Consider the following 15,928-nt stretch of genomic DNA (forward strand, 5'->3'; position numbering starts at 1 on the left):
CTCCCCAGTGTCCGCCATCATCCTGGATATGTGTTACATGCACCTGTAGAGGTTGCATATTGACAATAATTCAATTGTCTTTTTTGTTAATGTTTTTAATGTCATGTTGACTTTATCTTCTTCTGGGCGTGCTTAAGGGTGTCTAATTTATTCTCTTTCCAGCACATTTCTAATGCTGTGCTGTGTACATACTTAACGTTTAATTACATTAATTAAATCTACGCAATTGATTTCATCCAAGGAAAACCGCACTGAACTGTGGGGCCCAGGCAATGGCAGTGCCAGTCTCTGCCTCCAGGAGCGAAAGTGCTGTTGTCAGAGGTAAATTTTGATAGCTTGCCAAAAAGATTAAAGCAAAGCAAGCTACAAATTGTTGACAAAGTCTCTCCATTCTGAGATCTGAATTTGCATATACAAATAAAACAAGCAAATTAATAGACATCTTAAGCATAATATAATAGTGCATCTAATTAAGTGATTCAATTATTTTAACAATTTCAAAATAGTAGCTCAAATTAATAGGAATATGTTTAATGCTCAAATAAAAATTTAAGGCCATCACCAAGGTTCATTTGGTGTGTGGTGTCATCTCTGTGACTCCCAAAAGCCAGTTACCTGATGATCCCGCTAAGTAGAAGGCAGAGATCATGCAAGAAAACTTTCTTAAGATCATGTCAGAGGGACAGAAAGTCTGGCCCCATCCAGGACGTACTCACGTGAACTTTCTTGTACAAAAGAGCTAGGACCCATGACACAGTAGAGTGTCAAAGTAAGTCAGGACCCGGCCAAAAAATAAATCATCTCATCATTTAATGGAAAGTTGACAGGGCTAGAGTTTCTGGGGATTTTAAAGAAGCATGTAAAATAGTTGTTCTAAGTGTCCAAGAACTTAAATGAAAAACAACTGTTGTGCTGGTTGGCGAAGAAGCTTAAATTTTATCTAAATAGGAAAAGTTACCAACAAAGGTAGCCAGCTAAGCTGTCTACAAAATCATTCATGGGACTACACTTGCCATTTCGCTGCACTTTGAGCTCAATTTGTAAAGAGCTTCCAATCCACATTTCAGAAGAAATATCATTAATAAGATGTCCATCTTTTGGTCCCATGCCTGGGCTATAACAGGGCAGAGTGTCACTTTGAAATAGCACAGAATTCCACAATGTGCAGACTTGCCTCATTCCAACCACCTCCCTTTGAGGCTGTGTCTCTGTTGACTGAGAAGCTAATCACAGTACATCACCCCTGCAGTGATTGGGTTTTTCCAAGGGGCAGAGCTTCGCTGGAGCCAAGCCAAGCTGATGCTTCACAAGCACAAAACTAGATCATTGTATTCCCCATTCAATGATTTTCTCCTCAGCTACCCTCTGTCCTTCAGTAACAGAATGGCCACACAATTATCCTGCCTGACAGCATAGATGAAGAAACGCGAGTACTACTTCTCTGGGCCACCTAGCAAGTATCAGGACATAATTTTTTAATACTAGTCTGATACTCTCTTCATGTTTTCAGACTATTCTTGAAATTGTGGCACATCTAACTGCAGGATAGCTGCCATTCTTAAGAATTTAAAAATGAACCTCAGCCAGAAAAACAATATGGACTAAATTCCTTCTCACTCCCTAACATTCAGTATTCTTAAATAATATGGCTTTAATTTTCAAAATATTTGGAGTTATAGCCTTCATTCTTTTTTTCTTTTCTGAGGCAGCATCCCACTCTGTACCCAGGCTGAAGTACAGTGGCAGGATCATGGCTCACTGCAGCCTCGACCTCCTGAAGCTCAAGCGATCCTCCTGCCTCAGCCTTCCGAGACGCTGGGACTACAGGCAGGCACCACCATGCCTAGCTAATTTTTGTGTTTTTAGCAGAGACAGGGTTTTGCCGTGTTGCCCAGGCTGGTCTCAAACTCTTGGGTTCAAGTGGTCTTCCCACCTTGGCCTCCCAAAGTGCTGGAATTACAGGTGTAAGCCCCACCGTGTTTGGCCTATAGCCTTCATTCTTTTTCTACCTTCAATAGTAATAAAATTATTATTCTACATTTGCAATATATTTCACAGGTTACAACTGGTTCACTAACATATTTGACTGAATACCCTAGAAGTATCCTGCGAAGGGAGAGTCCCTCAATTTAACTGGATCTGAGCTCACAGGTGATGGGTCAACCTCTGCACTTGAATTATCTTTTCCGTGCACCAAAGGTACTCTGTGTTCTTACCTAACCATGTAGACATGGATGAAAGCAATGATCTTCAACTTTTTTTCTTCCTTATTTTCCTTCTGAGGAGGCTTTTTAGATGTTTTGTTCTCCTAATGACCCTGCCTCTGAAATTGAACACCACAGATATACTATCCACCAATTTACGTATTTTATTTTATCTGTATTAGTCCATTCTCACACCACTATAAAGAAATACCTGAGACTGGGTAATTTTAAAGAAAAGAGACGTACTTGGCTCATGGTTCTGTAGGCTGTACAGGAAGCACAGCAGCTTCTGCCTGTGGTGGTGGGGACGGGGGTGGTCTCAGGAAGCTTCCAATCATGGCAGAAGGCAGAGTATGTAAAAAACCTAACAATACGTATGCTTCATAGTCGGCCTTAACAATAATAAGCTCACTCCCCTTACCTAAATAATGCCTAGCATTTTACTGAATTGAATGTTTAGATTAAACCAGAGCATCCTTTACATCAGATCCAAATATTATTTTTCTGCTTAATTTATAGGGGGAAATGTACATACTTACTTTTAGATCATTTTATTTTTAAGCACCAGAAATAATCAGATTGAAGTTGGTCCTCATGAGAGACTCTTGATGATGGGTGCAAAGGGATATCTTAACACTCTTTAAAATTCTTTATAAACCGGCAGGACTTCATCCACTGAGAATGCCAGGTTTATTTACATTTCTCCTTTTGGTTTTACACTTTCCAAGTTTGTTGTGAACAATTTATAATTTGTGTCTCACTAATCTTCTCACCCCACCACTGAGCACTTGGTGTAGCTCCTAAGACACAATCATTGACCTTAGTTTCCATCCTCAAACCTTTCTTTTTGAGTTAGAATAGAAATAACATTTTCTCAACACTTTCTCAACTATCCCTATCCCTGGCTTACACTCAACCGTGCCCTAACAATCTTGATACAAAGTGAACCACAAATTATTTCATCTAGATTCTGTTGAAATATTTAAATCTCACCAGCAATTGCAAATTTAATTATTTTTATTAGATTAAGCGCTTACTGTATCATCTTTTGGGCCTAGGTTTTGTGAGAAAAAATTCTATTTCTTATGAATTTGAAACTTTCATGCATAAGCTGAAACACACAGTCTTGCCCCCACCCAAAATAACAGAAATTCCATGTTCTGGCATTACTGTATGCTCAAATCATGGAAGAAATAGGTCAAGATGACCAGTGAGCTTGAGAAAGATAATATTTGTGAGAAGTAACTGTGTTATAGTCAGAGAAACTTTGATTCATGAAATGTTTTATAGTAACATAGAATGGTCTGGTATTTTCCACTTGTATATAGGAACATTACTGCTGAAATATATTTCAGTAGTAATATATATTACACGTTATAAAAGGCTACAACAAATTTGGCATCATCTTTCTTAGTTTCACATCTTTCTTAGATTCACAAAGTGAATCACTAAGATTACATATAAATTTCTTATATATGGATATAAACTTACCATAAACAACTGTTTTATTTGAAGTAGGACTGATATTTGGAAGACCTACATTCAAATTTTGTTGTTGAAACTCAGATGTGTGATCTGAGACAAGCAAATTTGTGTACCTATCCTAACTTTCATTTGTTTCTCTATAAAATGGGGGCAGTAATCTTGAAACTGGCAATTTAGTGTATGGCTTCAGTAACCTAAGTGAACATGTCTGATAAATAATAAGACACTCATTTAATATAAATATATGTAGCATATCTAATGAGTAATAACTCTGGAAACTTAGCATATGCCTTTTTGAGATTAAATACAAGAATGTTTACTCTTGCTGCTTCAAATGGCTTCTCAAATCTTAGTGAAGAAAACAAAACAAAGTCCTTTATATTCAAGAAAAACTGTGAGCTATGAGGAGATTTAAGAAAATCAGAACAAACTAAGTGTAATCTCAGAATTTCCAGCTTCTTTTTCATGACAAGGAAAAAATTTTTAAGATAGGTTATTAATTATGTCTTTCTTTTTTGTGGGTATCTCTCTTTGCTTTCAGTAGATTCATGATGAGAAAGAGAGAGAGAAGAAAGGAGGAGAAAGGAAGGGAAGGGAAGGGAAGAAAAAAGAAGGGGAGAGGAGGGGAGGGGAGAGGAGGGGAGGGGAGAGGAGGGGAGGGGAGGTGAAGGGAGGAGGGAGGGAGGAAAGAAAGAAGAAAGAAAGAAAGAAAGAAAGAAAGAAAGAAAGAAGAAAGAAAGAGAAAGAAAGAAGAAAGAAAGAAAGAAAGAAAGAAAGAAAGAAAGAAAGAAAGAAAGAAAGAAAGAAAGAAAGAAAAGAAATGAAGGAAAGGAAAGGAAGAAAGAAGGAAAATAAAAAGAAAAGAGAGAAAGAAAGAGAAGGAAGGAAGGAAAGAAGGAAGGAAGGAAGGAAGGAAGGAAGGAAAAGAAAGAGAAAGAAGGAAAGAGAAAGAAAGAGAGAAAGAAAGAAAGAGAAAGAAAGAAACAAACAAACAAAGAAAGAAAGAAAAAAAAGAAAAGAGAGAGAAGGAAAGAGAGAGAAAAAGAGAGAGAAAGGGAGGGAAGGAACAAATTAGCAAAGGAAGAAAATCACCAGTGGTTCTTTTGCTCCTCAATTGTCACCCTCCATCTACTCATGTCTAAGGATTTCTAGCCTCTTTTTTTTTTTTTTTTCTTTACCAAGCGCCAACTAAAATTTTTAAAAGTTCTGAGATCCAGATTCTATGCAAAAGCCAATTTCACATATGTAACATATGTATGAAGCAAACATATGTTAGCAAAGTACAGTGAGATTCTAGAAAAAAACATACTCTAAAATTATAAAGCTAGGGATTTACAGTTGTTCTTTCCATTGCATAACCAGAATCAATGCACAGGAACATAAAATGTTGGTAAAGTATGTTAAAGGCTATCAAAATAGCTAGCAAAAAGACCTAGCCAATATTAAGTGCTCAATAAATGTTAGTTTCTGGGGTTCTTTTTAAATTGTTTGCTTCTTTGTTTTGTTTTTGTCAATGATCTGTAAATTTGTGAATAGTCTCCCACAATTTACCACAGATATAATCCTCCCTATTTATACATATCATCACCTTCTTGCCATTATGCACAGATTAAATTACTCTCTTCAACAAGCTCCTCATGGCATTTTTTACCTCTGTGTTTCTCACGGTGTAAATTACAGGATTTAACATGGGAGTGAGGATTGCAAAGAATACAGTCACCAACTTGTCCACAGAGTAGGTGACCACAGGACGCATGTAGGTGAATATGCAAGGCACAAAAAAGAGTACAACAACAGTAAAGTGGGAACCACAGGTGGAGAGGGCTTTGCGCCGTCCTTCAGAGCTATGGGATTTCAGGGAGCTCAGGATAACTATATAGGAGATGAGGAGCATGGAAAAGATGAGCAAGCACATGGCTCCACTGTTGGCTGCCACCATCATCCCAAGTCTGTAGGTGTCTCTGCAGGCAAGTTTCAACAATGGGAAGAGGTCACACATAAAGTGGTCAATGACATTGGGACCACAGAAGGGCAAGTTAGTCATGAAAAGAATCTGCACAGTGGCATGCAGGATGCCTCCAATCCAGGCTATCACCACCAGAAGGTGGCAGATCCCTTGTCGCATAATGGTTGTGTAGTGCAGGGGCTTGCAGATGGCCACATAGCGGTCATAGGCCATGACAATAAGGAGGATGATCTCTGAGCCTCCCAGCAAGTGCTCCACAAAGAGCTGAGTCAGGCAGCCAGCCAAGGAAATAGTTGTCCTCTGGTAGAGCAGGTCGGTGATCATTTTGGGAGTGGTGACAGAGGTGTAGGAGGCATCTATAAAGGATAAGTAAGTGAGAAAGAAGTACATGGGTGATGAAAGTGTGGGGCTGGAGGAGATGGTGATGACAATGAACAGGTTGGCGAGCACAGTAAATAGGAAAATAAATAAAAAGACAATAAAGAGTATTTTCTGCAAGTGTGGATTCTGTGTGAGCCCCAAGAGAGTGAATTCAGTCACATTGTTGGGAGGCTTGAGGTCATCCATTCAGAGAGTAATACTTTCCAGGGGTCTGAATTACCTACAAGAGATAAAGAAAGATTATCTATTAATCATTAAAGGATTACAGTCTGAATTTCACAGTATAGAGATAGGGTAGTTAACTGTGGAGCATGTCTTTGGCTTCCCTCACCCCACTAATTATTTAAATTATTCATTTTCACTTCCTCCATAATGCTTTCAGTCTCTTCAAATCCCTAGTCTTATCACCTGCAAAACATCTATAAGGCAACAGTTCCCGTGTAGTTTGCTGAGAACATACTTGACTACACACATGAGATCTGGATTCTTCCTCTTGTTCCAACTCCATGTGACTTTGCTAAGTTGTTCCCGTGTCCCATGCTTCTGAGCCATCCTCTACATCTGTGAGTTTACAAACTGTAGCTGTGAGATTGATTTTGTAAGCTATAAAGTGCTGCACACAGGTAAGGATTGTTCTCTCTTCCCGTAAATTTACATTTGAACCCACAGCTCTAAGTGGGAGAAAGATGTGGTCAAGAAATATCCATCATAAGTAGGCAGATTAGGGAAACGTAAGTTGTCAGAGACACACTCTCCCTAGCACCCACCATAACAAATATGCTATTCATGTTACTTTCCTCACTGCACCTACGCGGTGGTTGACAAAGTATCTTCAGTGCCTGGCAACCACCAGGCAATGAATACATGCTTGGTGAATTCCCCTACATCTTCCCTTCCTACATCTCCATGTGTAAGGATGCATGTGTTTCTCCAGCCCATAAACCTAGGAATTTAACTACTCTTGTCCTCCCACTCTGTTTATTCATGCTCTCTACCTCAAGAGAACATAAACTTTTGAAAGGAAGATGCATTCCAGTTTAATAGTTTCTATCATATAATATAGGGTGAGGATGGAAGTATCAATTGCCTGCAGGAAACACTATGTACTAGGTAATTTGACTTTCAAGATAATTACGATGTTCTTTTCTTTTCTTTTCTTTTTTTTTTTTTTTTTTTTTTTTTTTGACAGTCTCGCTCTGTTGCCCAGGCTGGAGTGTAGTGGTACAATCTCGGCTCACTGCAACCTTCACCTCCCCAGTTCAAGCAATTCTCCTGCCTCAGACTCCCGAGTATCTGGGATTATAGGTGCACACCACAACTCCCAGCTAATTTTTTGTATTTTTAGTAGAGACGGGGTTTCACCATGTTGTCAAGACTGGTCTTAAACTCCCGACCTCAGGTGATCCACTCGCCTTGGCCTCCCAAAGTGTTGGGATTATAGGTGTGAGCCACCGTGCCTGGTCATGTTCTTTAATTAATATTTTTTATTCCTCAAAATTATGTTCCACATACAATTTAACACAGTCCCAACTTAGTAAATTTAAAACTTCAATAGACTGGTATGTATATATAAAGAAACTCTTGGAGAAGTTTTTCAGTCCATAATCTGTCAAAGCCAAAGAACCCGTTATTTTCAAAGTTAAAAAATAGAAACTCAATGTAGAGAACAGAAATAGACTGCTAGATAAGATAAAGTACTATACAGATATATACACACACATACACAAACACAAACATATAAAATCTACTAGTTACTATAAGTAAGTATCTATGACTTACATATTCACTCATTCAGCAAATACTTATTGGATACTCTACATATTCTTGTACTTTTGTCCGTATAAAATCATAAATATGTTCCTGACAGAGCCCTTTTGTCAGCTCTCCCTTGACATTGTATTACCACATAACAACAATTCACCTACTCACAAGATGAATAATCCCTTCTACTACTTTATTTCTGCTGTTTACATTCTCATGCCTTTTCCTCCCACTCTTCCCTAATATCCATCGTACATCACTCTTGGTTTGAGAAAACTGCATCATTAATACAATAGGAAAAATTATCCCAGTTTGGAGACATGCACTTCCCAAAAATATGAAAACAAGGGTGAGCATGGTGGCTCACGCCTGTAATCCCAACACTTTGAGAGGCTGAGGTGGGTGGCTCACGAGGTCAGGAGTTCAAGACCAGCCTGGCCAACATGGTGAAACCCCGTGTCTACCAAAAATACAAAAATTAGCTGGGATAGTGGCAGATGCCTGTAATTCCAGCTCCTTGGGAGACTGAGGCAGGAGAATCGCTTGAACCTGGGAGGCAGAGGTTGCAGTGAGCCGAGATCGCTCCATTGCACTCTAGCCTGGGCAAGAGTGTGAGACTCCATCTCAAAAAAAAAAAAAAAAGAAAAAAGAAAACATAAATATAACAAAATGTATTCTGTGAACTATATTTTTCTTTTGAAAAAATAAGTGGATAAAGGGGTTTATTTTTTAATTGTTCAGGACAAAACTCATGTACATATGTGAAAGCAAAGTGCAGCCGCTTCATCTTTTTCTCTTATGCTGAGGTCGACTCCCAAGCAGATCTGAAAGAGTATGGTGTGTGTAAAGTAAGAGAAGACATAATAAACCTGATCTAAAAATAAATATGAATAAATTAAAGTCACCTTGTCTTTTTCCTTGGACTTCACCATATTTTTTCTAAGAATAAATCCTGAAACAAAATATTTTAAAAAGAGAAAAATCATTCAGTACTAATATGTTCAACAAAATTATTAAAAGCTGCAAAAAAATTAGGAACTCCATGGAATGTCTCCCATTAGAGAAGTGGAGAAGTAAGATATAGTGAGCCTCTCAGAATAATGTGTAGTTTTTAACAATGTTCTTAAAATTTGTGTAATATCAAATGAAAATTTTTACGTTGTAACATTAAGTGGGGAAAATGTGGACACAAAATTTGAATACATAATATGATTCTAATTAATTTAAACATATATCAATAGAAAAAAAAGACCTTAAAATATTTTTACTTCTAAAGTGGTGGGATTACAGTTGATTCTATCTTTCTTGATACTTTACATGCAGAAGAAGAGACTTAAACCTTAAATTGATGGGGAAGAAGGGTGATTTTTAAGGTCCATTTAATCCTGAGATTCTATATTTATACTATTTCTTAAAAAACAAATCTCACCTATTAACTTGTCTGGCATAGCTCCATGGCCAGAGCCCCAGGCAGCTGTTAGGTCATCAAGAAGTGACGTTGTAAGATAAAAAATGCCAACTAGCTCAGCTCCAGTAGGTCTTTGTGGATTTATAAATGGCATCTTTGGATAGTACCTTCCTCTTGAGTCTCAGAAGTGCTACCACACATCCTCTTTGCTGGCAAATTCTGCAAAGTTTCTTAGCTGTGGTTAATTAGACCTCACGGGTGTTTCACTATTATTAGCAGACCTCGCCTACAGCCTAATTAGTTCACATTGCTTAACAGAACACGAGAGGAGAATGTTTGCAGCATTTATCTTTAATTGTAACTCCTTGCTTAGGTCTGCATGAATATTAATCACATTGTGTCAAAAAAAAAAAAAGTTGACCACTTATAAATTTGGACATTTGATAATGTATCAAATAAACTTAGTAGGGAGTCTGGATATTTGGTATTGTATAAGTTAAACATTTGGATGAGTAACTGACTTAAATTTTTCATTACAATATTTCCTTATTAACCTGTCTTTCATGGTTATCATTATTTTAATCTGTTTTCAGATGTAAATTAAGTGACAGTAATGACTGCTAATAGCGGCACTTCACATCAGTCATAGCTGACAGTACTTCAAAGTACTTGTTTCTCATGCTAATTCTGGAATCAGATTAACACGACAATGATTAAAATAATTACATTCTTAAATTATATTCAGAGCAGTAAAATTCATTTATTTCAGTCGTTTACATTTAATCTAACAATATACCTATGGCATGGGAAAGATATGGGCATCAGTATTCCTTCTTTACAACTTGGAAAACTAAATCAAGGAATTAGAACCTCATCTGCCAAGGCAAAATTAGAAGCCAAGCCTCCTAAATTCTGGGCCAGGATCCTTATTCTTAAATTATTGTCTTACAACCAATGTGTCATGAAATTTTTATGTTGTTGCCAATTGTGAAGCATGTTAGAATTATCTACTAGTAGAAATATTTACCTAGTGTAGTGCCATGATAATAATATTCATGAGGGTAGGTGGCAAAGAAAGTTTGAATGAGGGTTTGAAACTAGCTAAAGAACTATAACAAATATGGATTTTGCTAAAGTGTCATCTGTGAAAATGTCTTGAACTGTCTCAAGTCTGGAGTGAAAGCACACAGCCAGATCAGAGAATTTGCATGTGCTTACAAGGTCATCACGCCCAACCTAATAAAATGTTAAACTCTCTTCATCATGGCCCATTAAGTGGCCATCCAGTCTCTAAATAGCTAAGAATGGTGATAGATAAGAGTTCTCTGGAATCCCTACACCTGTCTAGTCAAGCTCCCGGGATCCTGGAGTAGCATGGAGTGAAGAAAGGACAGTCTACAGAGTTAGGTCCCAGTCAAAGAGTGTTGAACATAAAGGTAACTTTTCAAAAGAGGAGTTCCTGGAGCTATAAGAAAAAGTCTGTTTCCAGAATACAAGTCCAAAAAGTGAGCGGGAAAAACTGAAGAGACAGCAACACAGATTTTTCCAACTAAAACAGTAAGCTGGAATAAGCAAAAAAATTAAATATGGATCAGACCACAATTGGTAAGAAACCAGTTGAGTGTAAATTTAACATTTGACAGATCCAAGTCAGGAGCTAATTAAACAAAAAGAAGGTGTCTGACAGTGTTCTTATGGGCAGTTTAATGCACTTCAATAGACTCAAGAACACATTCTCAAAGTAACAAAACACTCAAGAGCAGAGCTCATATTTTCTTAGTCCAATCCAAAGTCCCTTTTATCCCAGGAGGACATCTCGTAAGTTGTTTATTAAAAATTGAAAAGTTTAGAGTTGTATTCAGCGGCTGGCCTGTAGACACACAATCACTCAAAACCCTTCCAGTTTTCCCTCTTCTAGTTATAGAAGAAAATATAGCAATATTTGTGATACTAAGGATCTTAGTATGGACATAATCACAGAACTTGTAAACACCTTCTAAAAGTTCTAAGTAAACTACTTGTAGAAATAGGGAGAGCTATTTAAGGTCATGGAATGAATACAGTGGAACAGAAAGAAATAAACCCATGTCTTCTGATCCTGAAGCTGGTGTTTCCACCATGTTTCCACAATCATGATATACTTGCTAAATATTGTCACATTACGGAGTCTACAGAATTTTTAATAAAACATACGGTAACCATGAGTTAGGAGGCTGGATTTTTCTATCAAAAGAGGTAGCTATAAATGTATCTATGAGATATATATTTGTATTTTGGTAATAGGCCACATTTTTTAAAAGATCCAAAAGTTATTCATAACAAAATCTTGTAAGTAAGGTAAGTTGTTTAACTGAGAAATATTTTTGTTGGTCAACCACGAATAACTCCTGTTTTCTTTCTGTATATTTCATGAACCATCTCCTAAAGCAGTTTTCAAAAAGGATTTCATATTCAGGGAGCTAAGCTGAAAGCCAGCTTTTTAACAGTGAAATTGTTTTATGGTTATATTTTACTATGTACTGCTGAAAAAAATTATTTGTTGACACTAATAATTTTTAATCTAATAAATTTTCACTTTTTATGATATGTATCAAAACATAGTTTTATATACCATACCATACCATAATAAAATAGTAGTTCCAAGGAATTCTGCCTAATGAAAATATCACAGGATACAGAGTAAGAATATTTGGGCTCAAAGACAATGTGCATGTTCTATAATTTAGTTATTTAATCTTGCTGATCCTCTATTTCTTCTGTAAAAACAAGAAAATTAGATTTCAATTTTACATGGCTATTGTGACTAAGTAAGGACACTAAAAATTTTGCGTAGCTTTAAATGCAATTCAGTTTTTGTTGATTTTTATTTAGTTTCTAGAATTAGATAGCCAACCATGTCCTCTTTGGTCCATTAAGGTGACTACAGCGTGTGGCACCCGAACTATTCACTTCTGACCTAGGGCTAGCTTGTTGGCATCTTCTGTAAGGATTGTGGTAGCTGCCAATGCCCTGAGGCAGTGGGGGCAACCTAAGGCCACCAAGTCCAGTCTTTTGGATAAGTATGCTACCGGCTGATGCCAAGAGGCCAACAACTGAGTTAAGACTCCGACTGCCATTTTGTTTATCCACATACAAAAAGAAGGGCTTTTTTACATCTGGCAATCCTAGTGCCAGGGCCTAGATAAGAGCTTCCTTTATATGCTTGAAGGCATTTTCCTGTTCCTTTTCGCATAGGACGGGGTCTCTTTTCCTACTTTTGTTAACCTCATGTAAGGACCTTGCTATAGGGGAAAAGTTTGGAATCCAGATTCAGCAGAATCCCACTGCTCCTAGAAATTCCCTGACCTGCTTCCTTTAACTGGGGTAGGCAATGCACATACAGCCTCCTAGCGTGCACCTTTAAGCCTGCGTTGGCCTTGGGATACCATGAATCCTAGATATCTAACTTCCCAAAAACAGACTTTTGCCTTGTCCTTGGACACTTTATAATCAGCCTCACACAGCAGGTGAAGAAGCCTCTCTGTTCCTTGGAGGCATTCCTCCCTCCCGAGGGCAGCGAATAACAAATCATCAAGGTATTGCAATAGCACACAATTGTCACGAGGTGTTACAAAAGCCTCAAGATCTGTAGCCAAAGCATACTCAAAGATGATAGGAGAATTCGTAAAGCCTTGAGGCAGCCTTGTCCAGATACATTGTGATTGTCTTCCCCACTGGAAGGCAAATATAGGCTGACTTTGGGGAGAAAGCCTCAAACAAAAGAAGGCATTCTTTAAGTCCAGACATGTGAACCAAGCGGCATCAGCAGGACTCTGTCCCAGCATTGCGTATGGGTTGGGTACTATGGCATGGATAGTGACAGTGGCCTTGTTTACTGCCCGGAAGTCCTGCGCTGGCCTGTATTCCCCATTTGGTTTGCACACAAGCAGCGGAGGAGTATTCCATGGGACTTGCATTTTACTATAATCTCATGCATATAAAGCCGATTTAGGTGCTTTGTTATTCCATCAATTGCCTCTCTGGGTAGTGGGTATTGACGGACTCACACTAGGGCAGCATGAAGGTTAAGATCTGCTACCACCAGGTGTCTGTTTGCAGCAAGTTCAGGGCAGTCGTCCTCCGCCCATACACCCGGTACCTTGAAAAGTATCCCCCACATATTGCGTAGGTCTGGCTCCGGTGGCCATCTGGCACACGGTTCATAGAGCTGCCATTCCTCAACTCTTGGGATAGTCCGGGTCAATACCATCATTTTAGATTTTCCAAACTCCAGAGTCTTATTTTCTTTAGGTGTAAAGGAAATTTATGCCTGAAGTTTCTGGACTCAGTCTCTCCCCAACAAGGGCACTGAACAATTTGGCATATATAGAAACTCATGCTACACTTCTTGTCCCCCAATGACACATCTCCCGGATTTGCAAAAAGGTCCCTTTTCTTTGGCCCCAGGAGCCCCTATGATAGTAGTACAGTTCTTGTAGAGGGGGGAATTGAGTGAGTTACCACAGAGAAATCAGCACCAGTATTGACCAAAAAATCCATTAATCGGCCCCATACTTCCATAGAGACCATAGGCTCCCCAGGCCTAAAAAGATGGAGCCCGGTCGGTCTCAGTCCTCAAAATTCTCAGCCCCTACTAAGACGATCAAATCAGGATCCACCTTTGAGGCGCCATGACTAGCAACCAAATGCCACACTCCAGTGTTAGACCATTGACCATTATTTTCATCCTTTTCCTTTTCGGGGCACTCATCTTTCCAGTAGCCCATTTGCCTGGACCTTGCACATTGGTTCCTGTCCAATCGGGACCAGCTTTCCTCTCCCGGTCTTGTCTGCCCTCTTCCTCAGCCTCTGCCTTGGCCACGCCTTCTAGCAAATCCAGGATTACTTTCTGCTAGTGCAGCAGCTATAAATTGAGCCATCTCTTTGTTCCTATTTCTGTTTTTTCTTTCTTCCTTTGGTTGGACTGCCTGAGCCACTAATGCTTTGTAGTATCCCTCTAGGCAGTGCTGTAGCCACTTGGGGCAAGTTTTGCCACATTGAGCCAAGAGTCTATATAGGAAAACTCATCGAGGTATCCTGGTTGTCCTCCAGCTCCAGTGACCATATTAAACACATGGCCAATTATTTCCCTGTCTATTGTGCCTTCGGAGGGCCAACCCACATTGAAAGCAGGCCAATGTATCTCACAGTATGTCCTTAATTTTTGAGTGTTCAGTTTCATCCCATAATCACCTCTAAATCCTTTTTAAAAATTCTTTATCATGCACTCCAGAGGAGTTGGTTTCGAGGCTTTCCCTCCCATTTCCTCCCTTGCAGTGCACTTTCACTCTCATTTTCACTCTTGGATCCACCAGACCGGGTCCTATTACAGGAGTTTCGGACACTTTTTAGCCAGGAATATGCCTTCCCCATCACAGCCTGCTGCAGCTGCGAAGCTCGTCCTAAGGTCAGCCGTATGCAGTCTCCTAGGTCTGATTTCCGCCACACTCACCTCAGAGCACACAGCCCCTGCTAAGGGATCTGTGCCTCCCCATGTCACTGTCCACATTGGCCTCTCCTGAGACCATCTCTTTCACACACTTTCATACACCTCCCCTGCCCCAAGACTCCTCCTCAGATGAAACCAGCCTCTCTCATGTCCCAGGCAAGCCTAGTTAGGCTCCCACATTCACACACATACACACACCACTCCTATCCCAGGACATCTCATTGGACTAAATAAGCCTCTCTCGTGTCCCGGGCAGGTTCACACACACCCGCACACTCCCAGTTCCTGTCTCCAGATCGGGCGAACCACTTTCGCTTTGTTAGTGGGTATATGAGGTTCATCCAAATTGGCAAGCCACTGCTGCCACCCCCAGCCGCTCTGGGTTGGATTAGTGGTTGTTCCCCGGGAGGTGATCAAGTTCTCCTTCATCCTTATGGAACGGGCTTCCCTGCCTTGGGCCCTTGCTCCTTACCTTGGTTCCTGAAGTGCTGATATCATCCTGCAACCCCATCCCCAGTTCCATTGTGCTGTTGGGCAGGCCACTGGGACACAGGGAGAGCTGGTATCCTTCCAGGTGAAGCTCCCCTGTGGTGCACCTTGGATGCCAAGTCTGCCCCAGTCCCGGGGCTCTAGTCCCGCAGGCAAAGGAGACGGTAAATCGGTGTCTCCTATCCCAGGCAAGCCCCTAGAAATGTTGCGGGATTTTTAAGGAATCAGAGAGACCAATGGGGTTCAGGAGGATATTTATTATTTAGGTGGACTGGCCCAGTTGGATTAACATCCAAAGGACTGAGTCCTGAACAAAGAGTTAAGTCACCTTTTAAGCATTTTGTGGGGCAGGGGGAGATCTGTGCAGGGGGAAGCATATTACAGAAGCGAGAAACAAAGGCAGTTATTCAATCTATTGAGCCACACATTACATCATTTCTTACTTTTCAAGGAAAAACATGTTTTGTGACTTGAGTTTATCTATCTAGTGACCTTGCAGCTGCATATCTAGGGAAACAGGGTCTTCACAATCCCTGGGAAAGGAGGAGAGATAAGACTTACAAGCCACAGAAAAACAGGCAGTTAATTTTTAAAGGACTCCAGCTCTTTCTCTTTCTCAGGGGGAATTGGGTTTTCTTACATACAACTGAGTTTCTGCTTACACGCTCTTTAATTTCTTTTAATTCCTGTTGCAATAAGAAAGGAAATAAATCATTGTATCAAAGAGACATCTACATCCTCATTTT

The 15,928-nt window shown here is 39.6% G+C and overlaps 1 protein-coding gene across 1 annotated transcript; it reads right to left on the minus strand.

Annotated features, from left to right (window-relative positions):
* Positions 1-5,298: 5,298 nt before the first annotated feature.
* LOC112605856 (olfactory receptor 140-like) lies at positions 5,299-6,222 on the minus strand. The gene has a single exon (XM_025355786.1). It carries the CDS (start codon positions 6,220-6,222, stop codon positions 5,299-5,301), a length of 924 nt encoding a protein of 307 aa, XP_025211571.1.
* Between the last annotated feature and the right edge of the window lie 9,706 nt (positions 6,223-15,928).

This window comes from Theropithecus gelada, chromosome 14, assembly GCF_003255815.1.
Source record: "Theropithecus gelada isolate Dixy chromosome 14, Tgel_1.0, whole genome shotgun sequence".
In the NCBI taxonomy this organism is placed as follows: domain Eukaryota; kingdom Metazoa; phylum Chordata; class Mammalia; order Primates; family Cercopithecidae; genus Theropithecus; species Theropithecus gelada.

Excerpts from the sequence above, each read along its gene's own strand:
- LOC112605856 (XM_025355786.1), bottom strand. The coding sequence starts at position 6,222 with ATGGATGACCTCAAGCCTCCCAACAATGTGACTGAATTCACTCTCTTG.